The sequence below is a fragment of the Hypoxylon fragiforme genome, assembly GCF_022984875.1.
Source record: "Hypoxylon fragiforme strain CBS 206.31 chromosome Unknown GGS25scaffold_10, whole genome shotgun sequence".
In the NCBI taxonomy this organism is placed as follows: domain Eukaryota; kingdom Fungi; phylum Ascomycota; class Sordariomycetes; order Xylariales; family Hypoxylaceae; genus Hypoxylon; species Hypoxylon fragiforme.
In genome coordinates this window covers 2386841-2411240 of record NW_026054765.1, presented here as the reverse complement: position 1 = coordinate 2411240, position 24400 = coordinate 2386841, and the positions used below count along the sequence as shown (strand labels likewise).

The 24400-nt window shown below is 48.4% G+C and overlaps 9 protein-coding genes across 9 annotated transcripts; 3 read left to right on the top strand and 6 right to left on the bottom strand.

Annotated features, from left to right (window-relative positions):
* Positions 1-330: 330 nt before the first annotated feature.
* On the bottom strand, positions 331-2068 carry GGS25DRAFT_528693 (SET domain-containing protein; the record flags this gene model as incomplete). Its single annotated transcript, XM_049265210.1, has 2 exons — positions 1132-2068; positions 331-904 (listed from the first exon to the last, which is right to left on the bottom strand). The coding sequence occupies exons 1-2, from the start codon at positions 1731-1733 to the stop codon at positions 331-333; spliced, it is 1176 nt and encodes a 391-aa protein (XP_049112635.1). The 5' UTR covers positions 1734-2068.
* A 231-nt stretch (positions 2069-2299) lies between these two features.
* GGS25DRAFT_98932 (DUF1744-domain-containing protein) lies at positions 2300-9546 on the bottom strand. Its single transcript, XM_049266201.1, has 3 exons — positions 8773-9546; positions 8565-8710; positions 2300-8508 (listed from the first exon to the last, which is right to left on the bottom strand). The coding sequence occupies exons 1-3, from the start codon at positions 9393-9395 to the stop codon at positions 2528-2530; spliced, it is 6750 nt and encodes a 2249-aa protein (XP_049112634.1). The 5' UTR covers positions 9396-9546; the 3' UTR covers positions 2300-2527.
* A 447-nt stretch (positions 9547-9993) lies between these two features.
* GGS25DRAFT_98827 (uncharacterized protein) lies at positions 9994-10937 on the top strand. The gene is made up of 2 exons (XM_049266198.1): positions 9994-10441; positions 10504-10937. Exons 1-2 carry the CDS (start codon positions 10138-10140, stop codon positions 10755-10757), a joined length of 558 nt encoding a protein of 185 aa, XP_049112633.1. The 5' UTR covers positions 9994-10137; the 3' UTR covers positions 10758-10937.
* Positions 10810-12446, bottom strand: GGS25DRAFT_98840 (uncharacterized protein). Its single transcript, XM_049266199.1, has one exon. It carries the CDS (start codon positions 12173-12175, stop codon positions 11117-11119), a length of 1059 nt encoding a protein of 352 aa, XP_049112632.1. The 5' UTR covers positions 12176-12446; the 3' UTR covers positions 10810-11116.
* Positions 12447-13854: 1408 nt separating this feature from the next.
* Positions 13855-15208, top strand: GGS25DRAFT_98873 (aldose 1-epimerase). Its single transcript, XM_049266200.1, has 2 exons — positions 13855-14534; positions 14603-15208. Exons 1-2 carry the CDS (start codon positions 14011-14013, stop codon positions 15108-15110), a joined length of 1032 nt encoding a protein of 343 aa, XP_049112631.1. The 5' UTR covers positions 13855-14010; the 3' UTR covers positions 15111-15208.
* A 62-nt stretch (positions 15209-15270) lies between these two features.
* On the bottom strand, positions 15271-18288 carry GGS25DRAFT_511888 (ATP-dependent DNA ligase). The gene is made up of 2 exons (XM_049262750.1): positions 17487-18288; positions 15271-17424 (listed from the first exon to the last, which is right to left on the bottom strand). Exons 1-2 carry the CDS (start codon positions 18114-18116, stop codon positions 15307-15309), a joined length of 2748 nt encoding a protein of 915 aa, XP_049112630.1. The 5' UTR covers positions 18117-18288; the 3' UTR covers positions 15271-15306.
* Positions 18289-18471: 183 nt separating this feature from the next.
* GGS25DRAFT_528689 (carbohydrate esterase family 1 protein) lies at positions 18472-19908 on the bottom strand. The gene is made up of 3 exons (XM_049265209.1): positions 19699-19908; positions 19531-19650; positions 18472-19455 (listed from the first exon to the last, which is right to left on the bottom strand). The coding sequence occupies exons 1-3, from the start codon at positions 19861-19863 to the stop codon at positions 18856-18858; spliced, it is 885 nt and encodes a 294-aa protein (XP_049112629.1). The 5' UTR covers positions 19864-19908; the 3' UTR covers positions 18472-18855.
* A 653-nt stretch (positions 19909-20561) lies between these two features.
* Positions 20562-21172, bottom strand: GGS25DRAFT_526600 (uncharacterized protein; the record flags this gene model as incomplete). Its single annotated transcript, XM_049265019.1, has 2 exons — positions 20562-20878; positions 20962-21172. The coding sequence occupies 2 exons, from the start codon at positions 21170-21172 to the stop codon at positions 20562-20564; spliced, it is 528 nt and encodes a 175-aa protein (XP_049112628.1).
* A 1614-nt stretch (positions 21173-22786) lies between these two features.
* On the top strand, positions 22787-23905 carry GGS25DRAFT_526599 (uncharacterized protein; the record flags this gene model as incomplete). Its single annotated transcript, XM_049265018.1, has 6 exons — positions 22787-22912; positions 23148-23204; positions 23264-23279; positions 23336-23464; positions 23559-23768; positions 23838-23905. The coding sequence occupies 6 exons, from the start codon at positions 22787-22789 to the stop codon at positions 23903-23905; spliced, it is 606 nt and encodes a 201-aa protein (XP_049112627.1).
* Between the last annotated feature and the right edge of the window lie 495 nt (positions 23906-24400).

Below are 24400 nucleotides of genomic sequence, written 5' to 3'. Positions count from 1 at the left end.
TTCCTATTCGTGAAGGACGGCATAAATGTAAGCAAGAGGTACCTCGGCTTATACTCAACAGGGTCATAGCAACTCATTTTATTTGGTACTGAGTCAAGATTCATTGGTCGTTTGTGATTTTGGATATACTTAACCCGGCACCGCCATACCTACATAGTATCATCCGGATTCCGTGGAGCCCGAGTGTAAATTGATGAATGGTACGTAGTCGGGACAGAGACTATCCGAATAGCATCATTTTAATGCATCAGATAGGCAGGTATGTATATACAACGATAACATAGTAGATAGAGCAAGTAGGCAGTAAGTTACAAGTAAACGTCAACCAACCTACGCAACCTTCCCCCTCCCCCTCCTCCTCCTCCCCCAAGTCCAATGCCCCCTTGGATCCTCCACCAACCCCCTCATCGCCCTCGCATCGGCCCCCTCCCCCCCATCCTCCCTCTCCAGCGCCTCAACCGCCATCCCCGCATACACCCTCGCCTTCTCCTCCTCCCCAAACAGCGCATAGTTGAGCGCGGCCCGCGTGTACGCCTGCCCCAGATACACGTCGAGCCTCTCCAGCTGGTACAGCTCGACGAGCCTGGCGCCCGTGTCGGCCGTCACCACGGTCTCGTTGAACACCTCGAGCGCGGCCTCGAGGGCGAGGATCTCGGCGACGCGGGAGTCGGAGTCGGAGGCGGTGGAGAGGGGGGAGGGGGAGTGGGAGAGGAGGCACTGCGCGCAGGTGCAGGAGAAGCCCCACCTGCGGAGGCGGGAGCGGCGCTCGGCGCGCGGGAGGAGCAGCGCGATGTAGCTTATGCTGAGCTCCTCGCCCGGGGCGATGGCGCGCGCGGCGACGGTGGTGTGGGTTGTGTTGGCGATGCGGTAGTGGACGCTGTTGGGGTTGTGAGTCTTGACAACCCTTGTAGTACATAAGTGTAGGTATCTAAGAGAATCCCCCTTTTTTAAGAAGAGAAGAAAGGCAAAAAAAAAAAGAAAAAAAAAACTTTTTTTGAGACCAACACTCACTTAGGTCTACAATCATGATTAAACCTCGACACCTCCGGATAACACCCCAAGTGACTACTCCTCCTCTCCGCCTCCTCCTCTCCCTCCCCTTCCCCCCCACCACCATCCCCATGCACATACAACTGAAAACAATTCGTCTCAACCTTCCCGTACACCCCCTCCCCCATCTGCCCCATAAACAACTCGTACCCCGGCCGCGGCAGCTTGTCCACAGCCACCTCGTACAGCGCGTCCCTCGCGCCGGGATCCAGCTCGACGTGCGGCGCCGTCTGCACCAGCAAAGTGGGCGTGCGCACGAGCAGCGTCTCGCCCTTCTGGATGTGGCGGTCGGCGACGACGCCGATGCCTTTTCCGGGAACGTGGGTTGCGTGGAAGGGCGGAGGGGCAGTGGGCGCAGCAGGGGAAGCAGAGGCGACGGGAAAACCGCGCACAGCCCGCGCGTTCCTCTCAGACGTGACGAGCACGATGCCGTCGCCGATGTGCGGGTTAGCGAAGACGCACGTCTCGCCGACGCAGTGCTGTGGGCCTTCCCAGTATGCTGCAGCTTCTACCCCTTTCGCCCGCGTCGCAGAAAGCAGCTCGGGACTCGCGCATATCTGCTCCTCCGCCCTTGGAAATGGGGTTGACGGACAGGTAGTTTCAGGGCCGACATCATTCGCTTTGACTGTTTTTACCCCCGAGAGAGCTGCCAGAGAGCTGTAGAGAACGGTGGTTGGACGCATGGTCGTATTCTATGCTCCTCTACGCTGTGTCGAGGAGCTATGAGTATCGTGCCTAGCGTTACCGAGTCACTTGTACATCGTCTCCAAAGTCTGGAGATATGTATGATCGAATTAAAGAAAAGAAAAGAAAAAAAAGTCTTGCATGCATGTGGGAAACCGTGTCAAGACGGGCCCGGGAAAAGCGAGGGACGCGATCGTCGCGATGATTTCCCTTCTCTGGACATGCGCTCTGCTTTACCCGGGCGAAGAGGAGATGTGAAGCGAGTACCTAGTTTGGTACATTGCCATATCTGATATGCGTAGCCACTTTCTCCCCGGTTGAGCTTTAAGTCTCGGCAGGTATCTATTTTTCAAAGCTCTTTTTCGAAAGAATCTGTTTCGCAGATGAAATACGAATGACGATAATCAACAAGCTTTGATCTGTGTCTACTTTCCTAGCCCCTATTCTTGGCGTCAGGGGGAAAAGCCAAATAAAATACAACTTTGAAGTTGTACATCACTTATATACACCGCAAAGGACTAAGAAACTCAAAGGCTCTCTCATCACCGATTAGACATTATTCACATGTACTCATCAGGTAGAATTAATTCGTATCTAATATACCCATCCAGCCACGTATTATCGTGTGCCGCAAACTGAAAATGCGATTGACTCCCCATGCCATAACGCCGTAGTCATACCCTGTCATCCCTTTACCTTGCCCTCCCTCAGAGCGTCTTGCCAAAATGATACCATGATACGTCCAAGATTATAGACTTATTCAGGTATTGATAGCCGGGTTTTCACTTATCCTTTATAGACCGCCCAGCACCTCCTGAACAAGATTTTCCAGCATCCTCAATCCATACCACTTCGCGACGCCCTGATACACCCCTAACTTCCTTAGAACATCCTCCTTCTTTACACTCTCCCTCCACGGACCACTGCATGTGCAGTGCTCCATAAGATCGTTCAACCTGACGCTCCCGCACCTCTCACACCTAAGGTCCTGCGTGCTCCATTCGACAACCAATGCTTGCACATCTGAGAGAAGCTTCTCCTCAATACGTAGTCGTTCGAGCTCCGCATCACAGAACGGGCAGTGCCATGTCTTCGCCGCAGCTGCTTTGCGCACTTCTGTCTCGTTGCCCACCGGCACGATGCTTAGGTCTGGAAGCAGGCTTTCATCGCGGCATAGGTCCCAGTCACGCGCAAGCGTGCACTCAGAGCAGCTCCACTGCGGTACCTTGAGACTCTCACTCGGGTTCGCGAAAGCACCTTCTTTGCTGAACTCGCGTACTTCGAAGAGCGCAAGTAGTTCTTTCCTTAGTAATCGTGCTTCCATCGTGATGTTCTTATCTAAAGACAACACCTGCATGAGAGATTTAACGAGTTCGAGCACCGCGTTGCGATTCTGCACGTTCTTGCTATGGCCACCTGGCAAGACTGGGAATGACCAGTCCGATGCAAGTTCGGGATGTAGAAGTTCACGAGTTTGGGTTGTGACGAGGGATCGGATTTCCTTTTTGAGACGCTTTTCAAAGGCTACGCCGAGGAGGTCTTGGGATTCAGGACCATCGCCCTGTGAACCATTGCGCAGTGGTAGTTGCGTGAGACGAGGCGTGGAATCAGGCTCTCCATTTATGGATGGGCGCTTGAGTTTATGCATAAGTTGTATGAATTCAACGACCCAGTGCTGGAAGGTTTCTTGTAGACGAAGGGGCAAGAACGTCTTCATCTGCCAGTTCATAATGGTCTGCAGGTCCTGCTGTTCGGCCTCGACAACCTCCTGACAGGCCTTTCCACCGTAGTTAAACTCATCATACCATACCAGGTAGTCCCAATACTCTTTGATCTCGAGATCAATAAAGTGAAAGAGTGGTTTGCTCTTGATACTTTTGAGAATGTACTGACTATATGCATAGGCGTTGCCTACTTCTGACTTAGTAGTCTGTAGAAGGAGTCGATTGGAATTCGCAAATACAACTTGCGAACCCACACGGCGGAAGTCTCCCATAAGCTGCAGAAGAGCTTTGCGGCTCATCATCTGCACGTAGTAATGGAGTGCTCGGTCATACATGAAAGAATCTGGAGATTCGACCCATCGTACTAAATGCTGCACTAGAATATCTGCCATTGGACTCCCGCTGCATGCCTCGGCCCACCATGACTTGACCATCTCGCGTAGTACTAGTACGCCTGCGTTGGCAAATGCTGATTCGGAATGGAGCATCTCTGTTCCATCTGATGGCGCCGAGTCTGTAGCCGGATTGTATGAGATAGACTCCGCGCCCTCAAGTTCGTTGATCAGGGATGACGTGAGAATAGTGTTGATGGCGAGATTACGAACTTCGAGGTCAATGCAAACCGATGCGTATGTACCGTGGGTATTGATAGACGGCATAGAGACAGTATCGAGAGGACCCGTCACGTCGTCTTTTTCGTAGCCAGCGTGGTCTGGTTTAGGCCCTGGTGACCACCATAACACGACATTATTCAACTGTAGACGGCGAGCATATGCAACGTCAATAAGGAATCTAGGGTCGTCGCGCTCCAAGTTACACAGTGGGATATCGCCATATCGAGCCAGTGCAGTAAGATGGAGAATCCACGAGCCAAGGTTGAGGTAATGCGCAAGGAGACGTTTAGCAACGACAGGTTGCCAACCAAGGGGAGGAAGCAAGCTATCTGCCTGGTCATATCGAAGAGGGAGAATAGGGAATTCCGCAAGGATTGGAACATCGTGAACAAGTAGATTCTGTTGTGATGACTGTATCACCAGCATCAGAGGCTTGATTTCATCCTTCTTCATCTTCTTGACGAGTTCGCTAAGCTCGAGGTGAGCTTTTCGTCGTGTTGTCACCTGAGTGACATTGAAGGTCAGCTTCTCCTGATACACAAAGCAATCTTGCCAATTGGTCCCTTCCGCCTCTTTTTGTCTCCTAGCGAACATCTCACTGTACAGTTTGGTGATGTTTGGTAAATCTTTACCGACGTCTTTGCTCTTCTGAAGGATGACGATGTAGGCTTGGTCTTTCCTCGAAGAGAACAAACCAAAGATTTGTCTTTCACCTGCGGTAATATGTGAAATGTAGAGATACGCAAGTGGGCTAGAGTCCAAGTAGGTCTTCGGTTTAGCTGGCTTCCTCAAGCCATCAAGATCGAAGCCTTGTTCTAGGCCCTTGCCGAGTACACCTGGTCGAGTTTCGTCAATGGTGCAGAGGTTTCCCAGTTGAAGCATTGCTCGGATGTTTAGTGGTACTTGCTTCTCATATACACCCTCCACACTGGGATGGTTGAATAGTAGTGAGAACTTATCCGCTTCTGCGAAGTAAACATCCTCAGGTACGGTGATTTTGAATAGATGAGTCGATGCGTGCCCGTTAGGTAGGGTATGGTAGACTTGCTCAACATCACAACCCTCCACATCAATGTCAGGCAGGTCCTTCCCTTTGAGGTTCAAAAACACTTGTCGAGAGACCTTGATCTTGATTTGATGGACCTTCGCATCGATTAAGACGAATGCGGTCACTACGCCAGGGTTATCTGTTGCGCGGAGCTGGAGTAGCTGCCACGTATTCCGAAATGCGACCTCGGCTTGTTGACGGAATGTTTGCTGTATATTATTGCTCGCATTACCGCGCCGATCTCCAAATAGATGTCGCCGGCGGATCCGCGCCTGTTTCTGAATCTTCCATTTGATCTTTTGATATTCTAGGAAAGCTGGATAGTCATCCTCGGGGTTAGGCATCACCCTCGGAAGTGCTGAGAATGGGTCGACAATTTCCTTGTCCGGTTCTGGCGACTTTCTTTTAGTCGCTGTTGATAATTTTTGTGAAGCACTGATAGCTGCAGCTGTACTCTTTGGTTTGAGTAGCTTCGTCCCAAAATCCTCAAGATCATCTAATCTCGAGCCTGTAAGATTCGTTATATCTTCCAGAGGACCCTTGGCACTCGCGAACAGATCAGTCATCTTTTTCTGCTTCATCTTGTCATCCTTGATATTGATTCGCCGTTGAAGCCAGTCTGGATGGGGCACTCGTGGAACTGGGTTACGAACTTTCTGCAACGCAGCGGGGATGGTGATCAGTTTCTGGATGACGGAACCTAGACGTTCTGAGTAGTAATTCCAGTCCAGAAGCGCCCTAGGGTCAGTGTCGGATGGCTCTTCTTTGAGCCATCGCGTCAAATACAGTCGTTTGGTTTCTGTCGGGGCTGAAAAGATAGCGACTGGTATGGCACGTTCGGTAACGGGGGCATTACGAGGTTTGGCGCAAATGATGTACTTGCAGTTTAGACCCTTGTCTTTCACCATCTGCTCGCCGAGAAACTCTGCTAAACGTTTCGCGGTTGTGATAGAAGTAGACTTTTGAGTGCCATACTCTTCGAGGGTTTTGGACATGCTCCGGTTTTCACAAATAAGGTCAATGAGCTCCTCATCGGCCAACGTGGAGCCTTTGCTATCTAGAACGTCCAGCCATTGATTCGCGACCTTTGCTACCGCGGCGTAGCATTCAGTGAGGGTAGTTCCTTCTAAGAAGAACCTGAAGATCTGCTGTTGGAATATCTTGATGAGCTTAAGTTCACCTCTTCGCTTCACCTCAAATCCCTTAAGTTCGGCTAGACTGCCATCGTCATTGAAGACGGCATACCGCTTTTTCAAGTTCTTGTCTTCTTCTTTCGAGGTCGGCAAAACCATGGCCTTGTAAGGACCGTCGACCTCGAAGAAGATCGAGTTGTCGCTGTGTGTCTCATACTTGAACGTCTTTGGGTCAACTAGCGTCTGATATTGATGGTTGGTGAACTTGTCGTGGACAAGGTGATTCAACATCACACAGGGGTATGAGATAGCACACTTCTTGCCGTTTTTGAGCTTAAAGGCGAAATTCTCAGGGAACGTTGCCGGCAACATACACCAAATACCATCAGTATCAAGTTCTAGGGGTCGCCCGAGGCGCTCAACCAATGATCTCGCTAACTGAATGATTGTTGCTCCCGTCAGACATGTCACACCCGCCATCTCCATAGAGTACCATCTCGACCCTTTTCGCATAACATAGCCGTAGAATGAATTTAGAATGACCTTGTGCGCAAGTTGTAAGGAGTCATAGAGGACAATCATTTTCCTGGCCGCGTCAACTTCAGAATTTGCTGCCCCAGAAGACTTAAGCGATTCGGTCTTGCCCTTCCAAACTTTTGCCTGTCCCTTATAGTCGTACCGACGGTCTCGGAAATCTTTTACAGTATCGATATAGAAAGGATTCTCTCTTTGACAGATGATTGCCTCGCGAACAATTGTCGTGGAATCACGTATTTTGTGGTAAACCTTTTGACTATACATCTGTAACCGTTTTCTGATGAGAGCAGCTTGTTCTTCTTCCGGCAATTCTCGGAATGTTCGTAGCGGCGATTTCGGCCATTTCCCAGGGAACTTCTCGTTTTCCAGAGCATGTCGAATCATGTTGTATTCATCTCGCTTTGCAGGCAAGTATTCGCCTCTCCAGGCCCAGGGCATCCTTCTATCGCAAGTCTTCCCGGGACGATTGAAATCGCAGGCGGCGCAGTCCGACTCGTCAATCATAGAGTCGGGCTGCAGCCGATTTGTTGTCATGATGTTTGGATACATGGATGCGACATCTAAATGATAGATCAACGGCCTCTCAAGTCGATTGGGTGTTTCTTTTAGTTGCAATAACTGGGAAGCGATCTGGTCTCTGACCTCATCATAATTCGTCACATCGGCCAATGACTTCTTTTCCTCAACTTCAACGACGAATTTGAGAGCCGCGTCGAGATCACGAAGCAGATCATCGATAGCGCTAGGGTCAACGGCAAAGTCCACGGGTATATCTGCTCGAAATACCCCTGCTTCGATACTTTCAACATGACCGCCAACGTAGGTCTCGGCATCAAGTAAGTGCCCGTCCCAAAACGATTCCTTAGGAGACATGTGTTTATTTGGCAGAATGATTTCATGCTGATATGCCTGCACCATCAACAGCATCTCGCAAAGAGTACCAGTTCCCTTCCGTAATACATCATCACCACCCAGGGGAAGAATTGTACATAGTGAGAAGATAAAGGGGTGGATATACTTCATATAGAGGTAGTAGGTAGCGACAGCATCGGATACCGAGTACTCCGCTAGGGTCTGAGGTCTCTCATTTGCGTACGGCGTCATGAGTTCCGGGTCGAGTTCGTCTGGGTCGTAACCAAGCTTGGCAACGGTGACCGCCTTCAAACCTCGACTTCCTTGGGGTAAGTAGGAATCTCGATTAACCCATGCAAAACAGTCCATATGAACGCCGTACGTGCACTTGTAGATATCCTCGGAATCTTTCTTCCATCCAATTTCTCGATACATATCAATTCCATTGAAGCTTGCTCTTGCTTCTACGAATGGCCAATCGAAAAAGTCACCGTTGTAGGTGGCAATAACTGTCGGTCTTGCCTCTTTGATGTGTGAGAAGAAGCGTTCGATGACGGCCTTTTCATTGGGCTCGTTGAATATCATGAATTGGCCAGGATATTCGGGTCTAGGGGTATACTCAAAGTCTGAAATGTCCTCGGATACAATCTCTCTGTTTGTGATTAAGAAACCTTGGCCGTCGATCATATACGATATCATCATGACCTGGTCGATGGCGGCATCGGGAAATTTTAGGGGGGCTTTGGTTGTTTCGATATCGTAAGCCATTACCACGGGATCTGCCTGGACCATGTGTTCCTCATTCAGAGTCAGGGTGGTGATACCGTGTTTAACGTCCACGAAATACCACTTTCCTACTCGGAAATCTATTATCCTCATTAGTCTGAAGGAGCCAGTGTAGTTAATGTAAGTAGTGCCTTACTCATATCAATCATTACTCTTACATGGTACGGCACATCGTACTCTCTAATATCGACAATGTAGTCGCTGGCATCTGCAAATGAAGCATTATGTCGTCTGTCGTCATCTCGTGTATCGTCATCAAAGAGGTCAAAACCTGCTTGCTCTCTGTCGGGAGGATTAGCGAACAAGTCTTGAGTATGCTATAGCGCAAGAAAAGGAAGACCTACGAAGCAACCTCTGCATATACATCAACCGTGCCCATTGATTTCTTGTTCTTCTCCGCTATGGGCATGATGTCTCTTCTTGCAGACATCAAATCCGGCACATTTCTAAACCGTAGCTCGAGAAAAGTCCGTCGGTATCCGAGTAGGTGATTGGGCATAGATAGATCCTCCTTGGCAACCTTTTTCACGCTACGAACGACACCACCGCCAGGTACTCGCTTCAGCCATTCTTCTACCTCGCCTTCTCTTCCCTTTCGACAGGCTATTAGAAAATATGGCTCGTATTCAATTGTCGCCTTGAATGTCTGACCATCATTCTCTATGAAGTAGCAATCTAGCGCCGCCTTGCCACCAGGGGTTCGGTCGTCATCGAGCGCTATTGTGGTTGGTTGGATATTGACAAGCCACCCTTCTTTCCTTCGACCGGATTCATAGCGAGCAAATCCCATTGACTCGTCTATTTGGTGGGCGAGTAGTGCCCGCTCGGCCTTTTCATCCGCTGATGTTCCCTCGGTACGAGTCGAGGCAGCAAAAGTTCGATTACGAGTCCCGCCACCATGATATGCTTGCTTCCCGCCTCGGCGAGCATACCCCTTCTGGGGGCGTCGAAGAGATGTATTGGGCATTTTGAAATCGGTAGAAATTAAAGGAGACTACCGAGGGATGGTGAATCGTCGTGATGAAGGGTTAGACAGGCGTCATTGGCAATGACTAGATCTCATATGGGGTATCTCAAATGAAGATCATAAAGTTGGGTAGTCACCCTCGAGAAATACCGAGTAGTATGGTAGTTGCGCAGGTCTTTCAATGCAACTTCGAGATTCGAGATTCTAAAGGAATGGTGGTATATTGTTGTCGATGCAGATGCTGTGGAAACAATCAATTCATTGAGAATAGTTTATTGTTTAATGTCTGGGTTCAAGTTAGTACTATGCATGTAGGTATAGTTATAATGTAGCACTATGAAATTGTCAATATGTACCTATTGACAACATTAGCTCACCAATTAAGTTTGCAGGCATCTGAGACTCTGAGCGATCTAATAGGTAAGAAAAACCCCAGTCCTATTAAACAACGCGAGACGCGTCGTTTCCATTTCTTAAGACGCGCTTATCTTTTTTTTTAGTCGCGTTCTTGTTAAAGTGCTCCAATAAATACATAAGCCCATTCAATTAAATACCACTCTGTTAACTGAATATTCATATCTGCACAACACCGTCATAGCTCCAAATTGTGTAGTGAGGTACAAAATCGAACTTATGATGCATTCCATAGCGACATTCATTACCTATGCCACCTAACCTTGGGTTGTATAATTGCGCCTCCCCCCCCCAATCTGTGTTTCACAAAAGTCCCTTTTTATAGCAAATGGCCCAAGACGACAACGAACCACCCAAAGTGCGTGGCCCCCCGCCGGGAGCTACAGCACCTCCGGCTCATGTCAAAAAACCCCAGATCTACGAAATATTTCCCGGTGCAAAGCCCGAAGGCCAAGGAGATAAACCTGCCAGCGATCAGGAGCGTGTGCCGCAGCCTACCTTAACAGAGGGGTTACAGTCCATAAAAGCCGATGACTTCTTCGGCGTTCACAAAATGCCATGCGCGCGTCAAGGTCTTATGACTGGCATTGGAGCTGGTGCAGTCACTGGCATGGTTCGATATGTCGTGGGAGGTATACAGGCATTTTCCCCACGAACCCCTTGCATTCACCGTTTGTTAATTACTATTCTTTAGGGCGAATACCTAGAGCAACAAATTGGGCGTTTGGCGCATTCTTCCTAGGCTCCATACTCCAATGGGAATATTGCCGAGCACAGCGTAACAATGAGCGCGCAGCCATGGCGCGCGTAGTTGAGATTATCGACAAGAAACAGGCCGAAAAGAAGGCACAGGCTACCGAAGCAGCAAGGTTAAGAAAAGAGGCAGCAGAAGAGAGGGCAAGACAAGAAGATGCTGCTACAAAGAAAAGTTGGTATAAATTATGGTGAACTCCGTCCCAATTATGAGTGATGGGGAGGGCCATAGTTGCTACTGCTGTATAATAAAAGAATCTCTAGGGGTATGTTGTCCTACCCGTGTGTCCAATATCCCATTCCTTACTCCTTGTAACCATTGACGCCTTATACAGCATTGATCTCTGCAATGTTTGATCTCTAGCAGTAGCATACATTGAGATGAAGTTGGTATTTTTTTTAAAAAGCGAAATTAATAAAAGACCGAAACAAAGTAAATTAACAAAGGCCGATCATCCACCTCAACCATAGCGGTTACCAAGCAATCGTATACTATCAACGCCTTGTGCCACAAATGATCGCATTCAAAGTGGGGTTGCGAGACAGCGCGGGTATCAAGTCATGACTACAGTAGCCGGCTCTGCATCCGAGAAATGCACTCGTACCATAGAGTGACTACTCTCCATTTCCGTATTGGCGCTGACCTCTTGTCGGCGCCGTTGGTTTCGTCTTGCTCTAGCTTCACTCTCCTCGCGCTTTCTGTAGTTGGCGAGCTGTTGCCGTCGCTTCTGCGCTCGGGCATATGCAATAGCAGGAGTCGGTCTGAATCCGATACCGTTGATACCAGTGCCGTCATCATCCTTGTCCTCAGGGTCGTAGACTGTAATTTCGTCTTCATGCCAGGTAAGCGCAGCGCGTACAGGATCTATAATAATAGAAGCTTCTTCGGCCGAGGACTCTGGTGTCCTCTGTTTGGTTAAAGGTGGGGTTCCTGCTCGTTTCCGGCTACGTGATTTGGATGCCGAGAGCCGGTTGATGGATGGGTACGACTTCTGCAAGCGGCCAGAACCTTCATTCTTCGTTATCTTCATGAAAGCAGGATCTACTGCTGTCTGGGGTGCGAAACGATGAGGCAAATCAGATTGGCCGAACTTGAGGCCAGTTGTGTTGGCCTCTACATTTGGGACTATTTCCGCAGTGTCTGGCTTGTCGGGCAATTTAACACGTTTGCGTGATGCACTGTCAGCATCGTCAAGCTCCATTTCTTCAGCAGCAGTACTGCTTGCATTTCCGCCATCAAAATCGAAGATGGACACTTCTGGTGAAAATCTCAGGTCGTCGGATGTACGTTGGGATTTAGCCCCATCAGGCTCTGATCCCATAAGAATAAACCCCCGAGAGGCATCGGCCTTGTCGTTGTGGGTTACCCCGCCCCCACTTCCAAGGGCAAGGTCTTGGAATTTCTGAGCAACCCTGGTTCGAGGGCTACTATTACCATCCTCAAGAGGATTATCGTGACTTCTTTCGACAGGTTTAAGGGTCGGAGGTTGAAATGAAAAGGTAGACTTGGGTAGCTGAAATGAACTTAGAGCATAGTCGATATTGCGGTGCTCGTTGGTTACATCATCGCGCTTCCGCTTGGGCGTAGCCTTTAGTGTGGGGGATCCAGTCATAGTTGGAGATATGAATGAATGGGTCGAGATAATTAGGTTATTAGGCGGTATTTTTTCCTTGATAACAAGGCCCAAGGAACGAGAAATTGGATCAGGAAATATTTGATCTGATCTTGGATCTGACTTTCCATATGACGAATATTTTTGATGTTGATATACCTAACCTAGTAAGGTAGGTATCAGGTTAGGTGGGTAGTTATGTTGACGATAACAAGACAAGAGCGGGATGTATGCCGTGCGTGCTGTGCTGCTTGCGATGTTGAGACCAAGATAAGCCGTATACTTTTTATTTTTTATTTTTTGATTGCTTTGTGTTGTGTTGCTGTGAATTATAACAATGAATTACAATAAAACGTCCGAGTGTGGCCAGGTGAATTAGAAGTCAAAGTTGGTGAGTCGACTAACAAAGTTAGCTGAACACGTCGGTTATCCTAAACTTGAAGTGACCATAGCTGTCATCTGAAGATGGCACTTGCACTGAAAACATTAGTTAGTCCATAGGCAGGTACCTCCACGTGGGCAGTACCATTTGAGCACTTTCAATGTTGTACGTTACTTGGTACTGCGTTCAATTGCGCGGCAAGAAACATGGAGGGAACATTCAATGTGATTTGAAGGTGCAAAAGTTACTTGGTTACTTGGTTGCTTGGTTGCTTGGTTGCTTGGTTGCTTGGTTATGCCGGCTCATGCTTGCTTGCCTAATAAGAAATGAGTTGTCATAGGGCTGGGATAACGATTGGTCAGTGATTGGTCCCGGGGATATACCAAGGTTCTCTACTTGGACGACAAGTGCTTTAGCTTACATGCCTACCGCAGCCTACGTAACCTTAGGTATGTAGCTGTAGCTTCAAAGTTTGATAAGAAGCCGGCTGGCCCTTATCGGTTTTATATATGTCCAAATTCAGTCCAATACTTCAATATTCCATCCAAGCTATTGGGAATTTGGGACACTTAACATTAAAGTACCTAAATTTATACATATATGTACCCTCTAATGCCCTCAGTACTGCCCACAACCTCGACTCTTCAAAATCATGCTTAAAATATCAACCATAGGACATCAAGGACCATCAATGTAGTCATTCAAGCACTAACTCATATTTCAATGTTAACCTTAGGTTGTCGGCACCTAATCCGGCCAAGCACCACAGATCCGGTTCGTTAGATCCTAGGTAAACTCCTTCAACTTCACCTGGGCAATGTTCTCATTGATGATGTTTGCCTATTATGGACATGTACCTAATGTAGATAATATCGGCATTACATACATATGTATGACTATGTACCAAATAGATGTGCATATGTACCTAGGGTAACGTTAATGGCCAAAACAAGATGGGATAAAGAAAAATACAGAATGAATCGCATTGGATCGCATCGCATCGCATCGCATCGCGTCTACTTCGGCGGAATGACACCGATCAGAGTACTAAGGTATACCGACCGGAATACCCCGCACCGCCGTGTTACCCCACCATCTCACGATACACTTTACCTCACCATCCTTCCTTGTCTAGTACATACTATGTGGTACCCCTATTCCTTACCCTTACATAGCACTTTATATGTATACATCCAGTTTCCTGTACCCCAGGTACATATTTTTCAGTCACCTGTCTCACGAACTTTGTTATAATAGCCTGAATACCAATGCTCGCGCAATTGATGCCGAGAACCCTAATTCCTCTTCCTTATCTACCTACCGTCCCGCCTTGAATCTAGCAAACACAGACTTTATACTCTTTACTCTCACCCGCCACGCTAGAATCGCAATAGCATCAGCATCAGTACTGAGTGAAGAAACACATAGGTACTTATATTGCCATTAAAACACCATGGCTGACGAAATCTCGTTTCTCCCTTTGGGTGCAATTATCCAATCTTTCAAAGTTGGGGGCATTGACATTGTGCAAGGCTTCCCGAGTCAGGATCTCTACGCTGAGCACAACAGCCCCCATTTTGGCGCTACTATCGGCCGGGTCGCAAACCGGATCTCGGACGCTAAAATCTCCATCAACGGGGGCAAATCTTATAGCTTCGTTGCTAACAATGGTCCCAATACCCTACACGGCGGGAACGTCGGCTGGGGCAAACGAGTTTGGAAGGGGCCAACCCCCGTTGGCGTGCGCAAGGCCGTCCCTGGTATCGAAGGCGAACTTAAAGGTGGAGAGACTGTAGAGTTTTCGTTGACCAGTGAGGATAGAGACGAAGGGTTCCCTGGCGAGATTCTCGTCAAGGTCTTCTACACAGCTGGCAAGATTACCGAGAATGGGAAGGATGTCACTGTCCTGAGTCAAGAATACGAAGCGGAGCTAGTTGGGGGCGCAGAAGAGACCGTCATAAACATGACGAACCACTCGTACGGCAACCCGCGTTAATGCGGACCCAAGCGAGAGAGTGTTCAAAAAGCTAACCTTGTATTCATAGGTATTTCAACCTTTCGGGCAAGCCAACTATTGATGGAACGGTAGTCCAACTCAGCACCAATTCCTATCTCCCTCTGAACGAATGGGGAATCCCCACCGCCGGCCCAACCGCCTACTCCAAAGTCGCCACCACCACGCCCTTTACCCTCGGCACAGAAGAGCCGAATTTCGACGACTGTTTCATCGTCGACCCTTCCGCATCTCCCAGCTCCGTACCATTAGACACCCGAAGTCTGGCTCTTACCAAACTCGTCTCAGCTCACCACCCGGAGAGCAAGGTCCATCTGGAGGTTCTCAGCACGGAGCCCGCCTTCCAGTTCTACACTGGAAAGTGGATCGACGTGCCGGCCGTGGGCGGGGCCCCGGCTCGTGGATCACGGAGTGGCTTCTGTGTGGAGCCCAGTAGGTTTGTAAATGCCATCAATGTCGATGATTGGAGGAGCCAGGTGGTGCTTAAAAAGGGCGAGAAGTATGGGGCTAGGATCGTGTATAAAGCGTGGAAAGAGTAAATCAGAACCTGGACATTCCTTCGCATAATTGATGAGCTGAAGTCCATATCCGAGTAGGTAGTACGTAGCCACTCACTACCTAGGTATATAGTACTAGGATATACACCTACAAGATATGCAAAGTAGGTATCTATACGTACATGTATTATACAATCGCGTACTATCCCTCGTTCAAATTGAAAAAAAGAGCTTCCACTCATAATTCCTCCTCCTCTTCCCCCTCCCCCTCCCCCTCTCCCTCTCCCTCTCCCTCATCCCCTTCATCCTCCTTGTCTTGAACCGACGCATCCACCACCCTAGCATCCTGCTTCCTAAACAGCGCCGCCAAAAACTCGCTCGTGCTAGCCTCCTCTATCCCCTTGTCCTCGCGCCTCCTCAGGAACCGCGGGAACCGCAGGCTGAGCCCGCGCTCCTGGCTCACGAGCCCGACGGCCGCCGTGTACGTGGGCGAGAGCGTGACGTCGGCGAAGGCCATCTCCCAGACCTCCTGCGGCTCGAACCAGACGTCTGGCTGGGGGCCAGAGTACTCTATGAAGCTGGGTTGGGATTTGCGGGTGTTTTTGTTTTTCTTGCTGTTGGTGTTGGTGTTTTCCTCGATGACTTCCTGTACTTGTGGGCTGCCTGAACCATCCCGCTCTCCTTCGCCAGACCCGTCATCGTAAAAGGCCTTATTGGCTTTGTAGAACGCGTCCGTGAACCCAGATATACACTTGCAGACGGCCTCGAGGGAGCCCGTGGCGTCGTTGCGCACAGCCAGTAGAATCGGCGACCAGAACTTGGCTTTGCGGCCCTGGCCGTGCCACCCCGCGACGGGCACCAGGTCCAGGGTGTCAAACGAGCTGCTGTAGTCCTTCTTCACCTTGAGCCAGGAGTCGAGGCGCTTGTCTGGCTCGTAGGTGGCAAGGAGGGGTTTGCGTCGCGACGAAGGTTTCGGCTTTTCTTCCCCGTTGTCGTGCTCTGTTGCGGCTTTGGTCTTTCCTTTTTTTCCTTTCTTGCCCTTGGATTTGGTGGGCTGGGTTAGGAGCTCGCTTTCTTCGATATTTGGAGCGGTCCTATTGGGATCTTCTACGTCTTCTCTAGGGGGCGGAAGGTCGGGTAGGTTGTCGAGGATTTTGACCATGATGCCCTCGCACTTGGTATCTGTAGCGAGTTTGAAGAAATCCAACACGGCCTCAGAGTCCTGGGATGTGGCGTCGAGGCTCTTGACCCACGTAAAGTGGTGAGGTATTTCCGTAAAGAGAGACCGCAGTAACGACCTCCGCTCGCGAAATGGTCGATCAAGTAGCGGCTGGCCATTGAGATACATGAGATCGAAGGAGAATAAGCACACATCAATGGTGATGCTGCCTATCGCGACGTCCTTACGGGCACGGTTCGTGAGAGTCTGGAAATTCTTCAACTCCCCCGTTTGCCGGTCCACCGCAACGACTTCCCCCTCCATGATGAAGCTACTGACGTTTTCGCCTCGAATCTTAGGTACGAGTTCCACTAGATCGGGATATTTATCTGTCATGACTTCTAAATGTCGCGAGAAGATCGATACTTTGCCCTTCTCGTCGCAGTGGACTTGCGCCCGCTGCCCGTCATATTTGAATTCGCACGCGAAGTCTCTTCCTTGCAGCTTTGTGAGCATTTCCGACAAATCTCTCGTAATGCTCCCCAGCATCGGCCGCAGGGGTATATGTAGAGTCAAGTTACACCTTATCAGCAACTCTTTGCACACTCCAATCTCCAGCATAGTCGGGATTAGATCATCGTAGTTAGGCCGCCTCGCGAAACAGGCTTTGACTATCTCTTCGGCCCTAGACCATACCTCGGCAAGCTCTTCCTTCTTCAATGCTCTGAGCTCATCGATTGATTTCAGGGGAAAGTTTGCTCCAGGGGGTCGCGAAAGGAGAAAGGCACGCGATAGAGCAATCAGCATCGTGGTCTTGACTGCGCCAATACGAAGGTGTTGGCATAGCGTACGAACGATGTATCGGCTCTCCTCGCCACCGCGGGCATCTTGGAGTAGTCTATCCACAATGCGTTGCTTTACCTCTGCACTACCCTGGCCTTGACTGTTGGCTACCTTGACGAGTGATTGGTAAACGCCCTTGATGGTTAGAGGTTTAGGCTTTCGTAAAGTGAAGCTTTGCTTTTTCTTCGCCTCGAAGGCGACATCACCTGCGTCGCCATATTTATCGTAGATCGCCTTTAAGGATCGGCCATCTAGGCCGCAAACGTTTTTCAGTGCTTTAGAGATGGCTGAGCCGCCTAAACCAAGCTCTAGTGATATATACGGGGGCGAGATTGAATTGGTAGCAAGCCAGACCTATCAAAGCGGTTAACATACCCACCCCCTGTGTTTAAAATCAGGGGAAGAGGCGGTCTTACTGCTGGTAGTAAGCTCTCGGGGTCCCCTTCTATGAGAACACGGAGACAGTTGACCAAGGTATCCACTATTTTGATCCGACTGGAGGTGCCATTAACGAGCACGAAGCATCGGGTGAGAAGTGCATATGATGCATGCCCACCTTCACTCGTCCAGTGCTCTTGAAGCTTCGGAACGTACTTGGCGGGATCGAACGTCAAGGGACTTTCATCAAAGGGTATATTCTCGGAAATGGTGTCTGCGGAAGCCGAGACGGACTGCAGCGACAAGGTGCCTTTTCCTTTACTTTCTATCCTTTTGGTCTCCGATACGATATCTGGAGATTTTTGGGATATATTGGAAGGTTCTTCAATATTCGGAGCATCGGTAATCCCGGTAGTTCCCGAAGCTACCGGCGTTCCGGAGGCTCGTCCCGCATTCTCAGCTTCCTTGTCCCACTCGGCCTGGAGCTTTCGGGCGAGTTCTTCATCTGTGATCTCATGGTCCTCCTGTCCCTTATTATTGGTTTCATTGTTTTTGCTTTGCTTCGAAAAGAAGTATTCCAAACCCCTAGAAGGCAAAGCTGACGGTTTCGAGCTGCTGCTGTTGCTACTGCCACCGTTTAGCTTCCGCTTCTTTGCCGGGCTAGCCATTATAAGCAATGGCAGCAGAGGAACTTGACCTCGGTTCCTTCTCTTTCTTGCGATTATATGGTCCCATGGAAGTATTAGTTATCAGTGTATGCATACTACATTATGTTGCATGTCGAAGCCAGCAATAAGGAAACGGTGACAGGATGATGTAAATGATGTAAATGATGCGTTGATGTAGGTGTTATGTCAGCACACAGGTGCCTAGGTACCTAGTATCTGGAGACTTACCTTGTATGCGCATATTAATGCAGATACAGAAGCATCTAGATTAAAGGGTCGATAACTTCGAACTTCTCCAATTTCTCCAACTTGGTGCTACCTACAGAGGTTAGGTCTATAAGCTTGAACAAGACCACAATCTTTCACATACGACCATAGGATTCGGAAAACTCGGGATCCCGTCCGCTCTCCCATAGATAAGCCGAATACCGCCAGATCAGTAGTTGGGTCGGTGACGACCAGCGAATCCCTGGTGTTGTATGTTTTTTTTTCTTTTTTTTTTTTGGTGCATTTTTAGCCCCTTAAAAGGGGGCTAATGCTGCGCACTAATAGGTAATAGGTACTTGGTGCTAGGTACCTAAGTCGAGCTTCACTTTCACGAATACGAATTTATTTTCTTTCCCTTCAGTAATTCTCATTTATCCAGTAGTATTCGTAATTCTGGAAGAATTGAGGTTTCTTATTAGCTTATTAGCATTCATATGTACCAGGTAGGTAACGTCAATATGCACCCTACTTCCTATACCAGACCAAACCATTCGATGTCAAGCTGGGGGTGCACAGGAACGGTGTGTCCCACGCCCTGCGCCGAGTATCCAACCAGCTTCGAGCCATCGCCGTACACCATCTGGGTGTACCCCGCCTGGGGCGTGTCCGTGACGTTCTTGTTGAACTCGACCCCGAGCAGCGCCGACCACTCCTTCAGCTCCTCGGCCAGGTTCAGGTACTCCACAAAATGATCCGCCGTGCCGTGGAACGTCTGCATGCGCGGGTAGGGCCCCGCGAAGCCCGGGTACATGCCCCTGGCCAGCTCCGCCCACTCCGCGCCGGTCTTGACGTTCTGCCCGCTCGCGCATCTGGGGTCCGCGCTCTGCGGGCTGGAGCCGGGGGACCCGGCGAGACACCCCGCCGCGACGCCCGAGTAGCAGGATCCGGCGGCGAAGACGTCCGGGTACGCGGCCAGCAGCACGTTCGTCATCATGCAGCCGGACGACGAGCCCGTCGCGAAGACCTTGGTGGGGTCGGCGTTGTATTTTTCGATCAGGTATTTCACCATGTTGACTAGTCCGGTGCTGTCGCCCCCTCCGTTGTTGGTGAGACTCTTTTCGGAGGCCACATCCTGTTACGTCTCTCGTTTAGTCAATGCGTCTTGTAGGCATATGTACATCTTTTCGTATTTCATGGCCAGACTTACCCAACAGTGGCTGTCTTTATCGGTAGTGGGGTAGACGACGATGAATCCCTGTGCGTCGGCAAATTCGTCGTAGTTGGCTACTTGATAGTATGCCTGTCCCGTGCCTCCGCAGTAATGCAACTATTCGTGTTATCATCTTGGTCAAAGTAGAGATACGGTTCCCCTTACAGCAAGAATGATTGCTGGCTTTTCGGCCAACTTGGCGGGTAGGTAGACCGCCATCTGTAGATTAGTTGGGTTCTCGCCCCAGTCAGCTACCTGAGTCAACGCCGCATGCGTTGTCGAAGACGCTAGCAGCCCAGTTAAAAGGCTGAAAAGCGTAAATTTAAGCATCGTGATGTTAGTTTCGGTTTCACGTTGCGTACAGATACTCAAATGTGCGGTGTATAGAGAATTGGGAAAGTTCAAGGGGCATGATATCTTCTGTTATAATTTTTTTTATTATACTATTCCAGGATATGGCCTAGCACCGCCAAGCGGCAGTGGATATTCAAGCTTAACCATTCGGCTAATTGGGCGTCCATACAGGGGCGACGCGAGGAGAGGTTACAAGGCGTGATGTAACCCGACATCATGGGATTTTATACTTGTGTCGATTCGAATCAATCTCGGATCTCTACTCTCCACGTCTAGCCCTGCACGATCTATTAATTGCCGGGCTCGAGAGCCGCGACCATGCACCGTCCAAGGTCGCTAAGCTTATGGAGAACTTCAAATCATTATGGACCTCGAGGCTCCCCACTACTTTCTGAGCATTGCCTGGATTTGACACCTTTTAAATAGATTTATTCCCACCGTGAATGCTGAATTGACCAAAAGTCTTCCGGTACTCTATGTCGTTTTCCTCCTTTTTATGGAACGTCACGTTAGGTACCTAGATATAACTATTTGTTACAAATTATGTATTATAGAAACAAGATTCCAGAACCTGTCTGCCAGCCGTGGAACTATACCTAGTACACTACCAAATTACACTTTCACGATTCAGCACCACCCAACGCTTAGGCTCAACACTCAGACTATTATCTCGTCTACAGACCAGACTTTGGGTCCATTGACAGCCCATTACCCTCTAGCTCATATGGCTTATGCCAGTAAACTGCTTTTAGCCCGAGGTTTCCAACTTCAAGTTCTTGTGGGCGATTGGGGGCTTCCAGTTCCGACTTAATCGCAGATTCTCCGTGCAGCTCGTGGTTTAGCAGTGCTGCTGCGCGCTGCTTCCGCCCATAACGCCAGAGCATGAACCATGCTGAAACAATGAGTGCTACTCCGCCGATACTGCCGACGATGGGCACGGCGATCCAGGCCTGATCTTGTCCCTGGTCCTTCGTTGGGTGTATTGGTGTCGCTATAGAGTACTTAGCAGGGAGTATCTACAACTATGATGAATTCTGGGACTCATCTTGGTAAGATGGTGTACATGATACCTACAGTCGAAAGTCTCGCTCGTTCTTGTCTCGGCCGTTCTAGTCTCGGACGTTCTAGTCTCGGACGTTATAGTCTCAGCCATTATCATCTCTGGGGGGCCTCCTGGTAGCTGAGAGTACGTCGTCGTAAAGGTAAAGGTTGTGAGTCCTCCATTTTCAGAGGTTGTGATTTCAACCACGGCCGTCGCGGGAATTGGCGCGTACAATGTGATCATTGTCGTAAATGACCATGTTGTTGTAAATCTATCAGTCGTGACTGTTTCTATAGTGGGGTCAACATCTTATGAGATAATCGAAGGGGTTAAGCTGCAATATACTATTGACAAGTTAGTTAGCTTCTTTGAATAGATATCTAGTAAGAGGCGTAATGACCTCTGAATGTAACGTAATTATAAGTTGTATCATACCTTATCAGGACTGTTGGCTCTATAGAATAATAAGTGTGAGACTGGGTATTTGTTGATATAGTTGCAGCAGGTTCGATACCTGCGGCAGATGCGATACCTCCGGAAGGAACGTCGGAACCTTCGATTTGACAGTAATCCATGAATTGGGCGAATATAGAAAGATCTGCTGAGCTGGCATTGTAAGATCGAGTGCAATCTACACATTGCGAATAATAGAATTCAAAGGTTGAATTTGTGGCGCATAATTCCGGCGTGTTTCCAACCCTTTGTGCTTCAATGTATCCATTGTCTAATTCATGTGAGCGACTTGACTTCTGCCACTATATTTCGTAACAATCATAGGTTAAATGACTCACTGCACATAGTAAAGCAGGACGACGGAATCGAGTCGGATTGACGGAAGAAAAGAACCGCCTTAGTAACGATATCTCTGAGATAAACCATATTGGGTGCTCAAATTGGCCAAAGCATAAACTACACCAAGAGGTCTCGCTCAGAACCAGGAGAAATGGAGTTTTTAAGATCTTATAATCAAGATTTTAAACCCCACACGATGATTAAACAGATATAGAGACCATGGAGGTGCTGTCGTGCTACCCCACGTAGGTACCGAATATTGCTGCTGTAGTAATACATGTACATGCTATTTTGGTCGTGGAGAGCCAAATAAATTCTATAGCCGTATGTACCAATTCAATTATAAGGGCTAAAGCTATGTACCTACCTTAGTCAAGACAAGTCAATCGTTTCAAGCTCACGCTCGCGTGGCACAAGGCTTAAATTTGACACAATCATAAGACATTTATAGCAGTAATACCAGAATTAGCCAGACAGGTATGGACATCACATTCGCGCTCTATGAAAAACCCTGTGTCAAGAGTAGAGTTTATGCTGGACTAAATAATTTGAAAGTTGGAAAACACGATTCAAACGATCCATGTTTTAAGAGTTTGTCAATGTTGTTGGTCAAATTATTCATAGATGTTGTGTAAGCGTGTGTGGTCGCATTAAGGGGTATCACGTGATATCTGCTAGCAAAGTGCGTGCCAGCAATCCATTCAGGTACTAAAGCAGTTGAAATGATATTTTGTAAAACATAGTATTGCCGAATCGGAGTTATTAGGCCGCCTAATATAACTGTCACACTTAAGGGCTCGAGCTTTCGCCTACCTACAGTACTCTTCGTCAATAAAGAATACCCACCGTATTGACCCAAAATTCCTGTATTCGCTCAGGGTGTCCACGTGATACTTTCATACAGAGTAGAGGCCCTTATTGATTCTTTTCCCGTTCCGTTCTAGCAGTTCAGTAGTAATGCCAAGCTTTTCAATATAAATACTCATCAGTTCTATTCCGAACTAACCTAACCTAGTTATATCACTTAGTTATGCAGTTAAGGGCATAGGCAGTTGTGGATCCACCATGGATTTACGACATGGCGGCTGCATAGGTTACTTGTATAACGGGGCTGCTGCTATGCCTGCGCCGATCATGCAGTTTACGAAAGACTCGTTGTTTGGAACAGGAGTTATGTTATGTTTCATAAAAGTTAGCAAAGTCCGAGCGTTGTGCATATATTGAGGCTGTCGACTCCCTTACATACAATACAGCCTTCACAACACTTTATATTTATTATTTCAACTCGTAGACCAATTCACAGTCATATTGTCACATTAAATCACTCATTTTGGAACAACATCATAAACTAATCAGAATACCCAACATGGTAAATATTTTGATCTCGTCAATAAACAGAATAGTAGTGGCTAACTCCAAAGAATAGGCCAGAAACTTGTCACCAGAGGAGATCCAGGTCTTCAAAGAGCTTTTCGACTCATATGTAAGTAATTCAGGCCTTCCTTTTCACAAGTATTCCGAAGATCAGACTAACAATCACAGGACACCGACAAAGGCGGTTTGTAGACCAACATAGTGACTGGCGCTGATATCTCATGCTAACGAGGTTGCTAGGCAACATTAGCGTCGAGGAATTTGCCAAGGTGATGTCCCATAGCCCAGGAAAGGCACCGACAGAAGAGGAAGTAGCGCAAATCATCAGGGAGGTTGACCTGGATGGAGACGGAACGATCAATTTCAATGGTACGCCATGTTTTCTCATCTACAAACATGAGTTATTCCCACGGCTGTTGTAGCAATAACGGGCATGGCGATTTCATGGACTAATCAGTAATAGAATTCATCACAATGATGACCGGGCAACCCTACCCGCCACCAGATGACGAGGTGGAGTATGCCAAAGCTTGGAAACAATATGAGCCGTCGCTCAACAGTTCCATCACTCAGAGTCAATTTCGGCAACTGATGGCAGGCCTAGGAGAGCCTGTCACTGATGTGGAGATTGACCAGCTCGTGAACAACGTCGATGGTGAAGGGAAAATCAGCTGTGAGTTGGGTTCAAAACTGATATCTCGATTGAATCCTGACTGGCAACTCGGGCTAACAAAACATCTAGACAAGGAGTTCGAACACTTTATGAAGAATAGAAATGTGGAAAATGATATCCTAGACGGATATGAGTGATTAATTGATATTCAACAGAGATGCAAAACCCCGTCTTTGGATAAGGGAGAAGAAAAAAAATAAGCGACGTGGGACTGATGGGCCATGATGCTCAGCTCGGAGGCGTTGGTTGTATCTAATAGGATTCACAAAATCCCCTCCATCAGAATCTGTCTTGTTTTAACAATAAATAAACAAGACTTATTTTTGATCCATCATCTTTTTATACAACTCAGAAAACAAAAAGCTCAGGCGCAGGTTCTATCCGAGGCAATTGACCTGAACAACCAGCCAAATTGTCGCCATGCCTCGGAATCGAACCCTTGCCCTACGAAAACCCGGGGAGGATTTTCATGGCCCTGTCAGGTCTTTAACAACTGCGCCAAGTGGCCATTGACACTGTTGGATCAGATCGGGGTTGCAAGGCATCACATTTTTGAGCTATATAAGTTTTACTCGGGGACAGTATGGGTACTAAGGTACTTAGGGGTAGGTAGTTGGGTGGGTGACGGTGAG

Bases quoted from the DNA above. Each gene is read 5' to 3' on its own strand.
- GGS25DRAFT_98932 (XM_049266201.1), bottom strand. From the start codon at position 9,395: ATGCCCAATACATCTCTTCGACGCCCCCAGAAGGGGTATGCTCGCCGA. The intron at 8,711-8,772 runs GTAGGTCTTCCT...TCCTCCCGACAG, and splicing joins GTATATGCAGAGGTTGCTTC to AGAGCAAGCAGGTTTTGACC. The intron at 8,509-8,564 runs GTAAGGCACTAC...TGAGGATAATAG, and splicing joins AAGAGTAATGATTGATATGA to ATTTCCGAGTAGGAAAGTGG.
- GGS25DRAFT_98827 (XM_049266198.1), top strand. From the start codon at position 10,138: ATGGCCCAAGACGACAACGAACCACCCAAAGTGCGTGGCCCCCCGCCG. The intron at 10,442-10,503 runs GTATACAGGCAT...ACTATTCTTTAG, and splicing joins GGTTCGATATGTCGTGGGAG to GGCGAATACCTAGAGCAACA.
- GGS25DRAFT_98840 (XM_049266199.1), bottom strand. From the start codon at position 12,175: ATGACTGGATCCCCCACACTAAAGGCTACGCCCAAGCGGAAGCGCGAT.
- GGS25DRAFT_98873 (XM_049266200.1), top strand. From the start codon at position 14,011: ATGGCTGACGAAATCTCGTTTCTCCCTTTGGGTGCAATTATCCAATCT. The intron at 14,535-14,602 runs GTACGGCAACCC...TTGTATTCATAG, and splicing joins ATAAACATGACGAACCACTC to GTATTTCAACCTTTCGGGCA.
- GGS25DRAFT_511888 (XM_049262750.1), bottom strand. From the start codon at position 18,116: ATGGCTAGCCCGGCAAAGAAGCGGAAGCTAAACGGTGGCAGTAGCAAC. The intron at 17,425-17,486 runs GTAAGACCGCCT...CCGCTTTGATAG, and splicing joins CCGAGAGCTTACTACCAGCA to GTCTGGCTTGCTACCAATTC.
- GGS25DRAFT_528689 (XM_049265209.1), bottom strand. From the start codon at position 19,863: ATGCTTAAATTTACGCTTTTCAGCCTTTTAACTGGGCTGCTAGCGTCT. The intron at 19,651-19,698 runs GTAAGGGGAACC...TAACACGAATAG, and splicing joins AGCCAGCAATCATTCTTGCT to TTGCATTACTGCGGAGGCAC. The intron at 19,456-19,530 runs GTAAGTCTGGCC...GAGACGTAACAG, and splicing joins ATAAAGACAGCCACTGTTGG to GATGTGGCCTCCGAAAAGAG.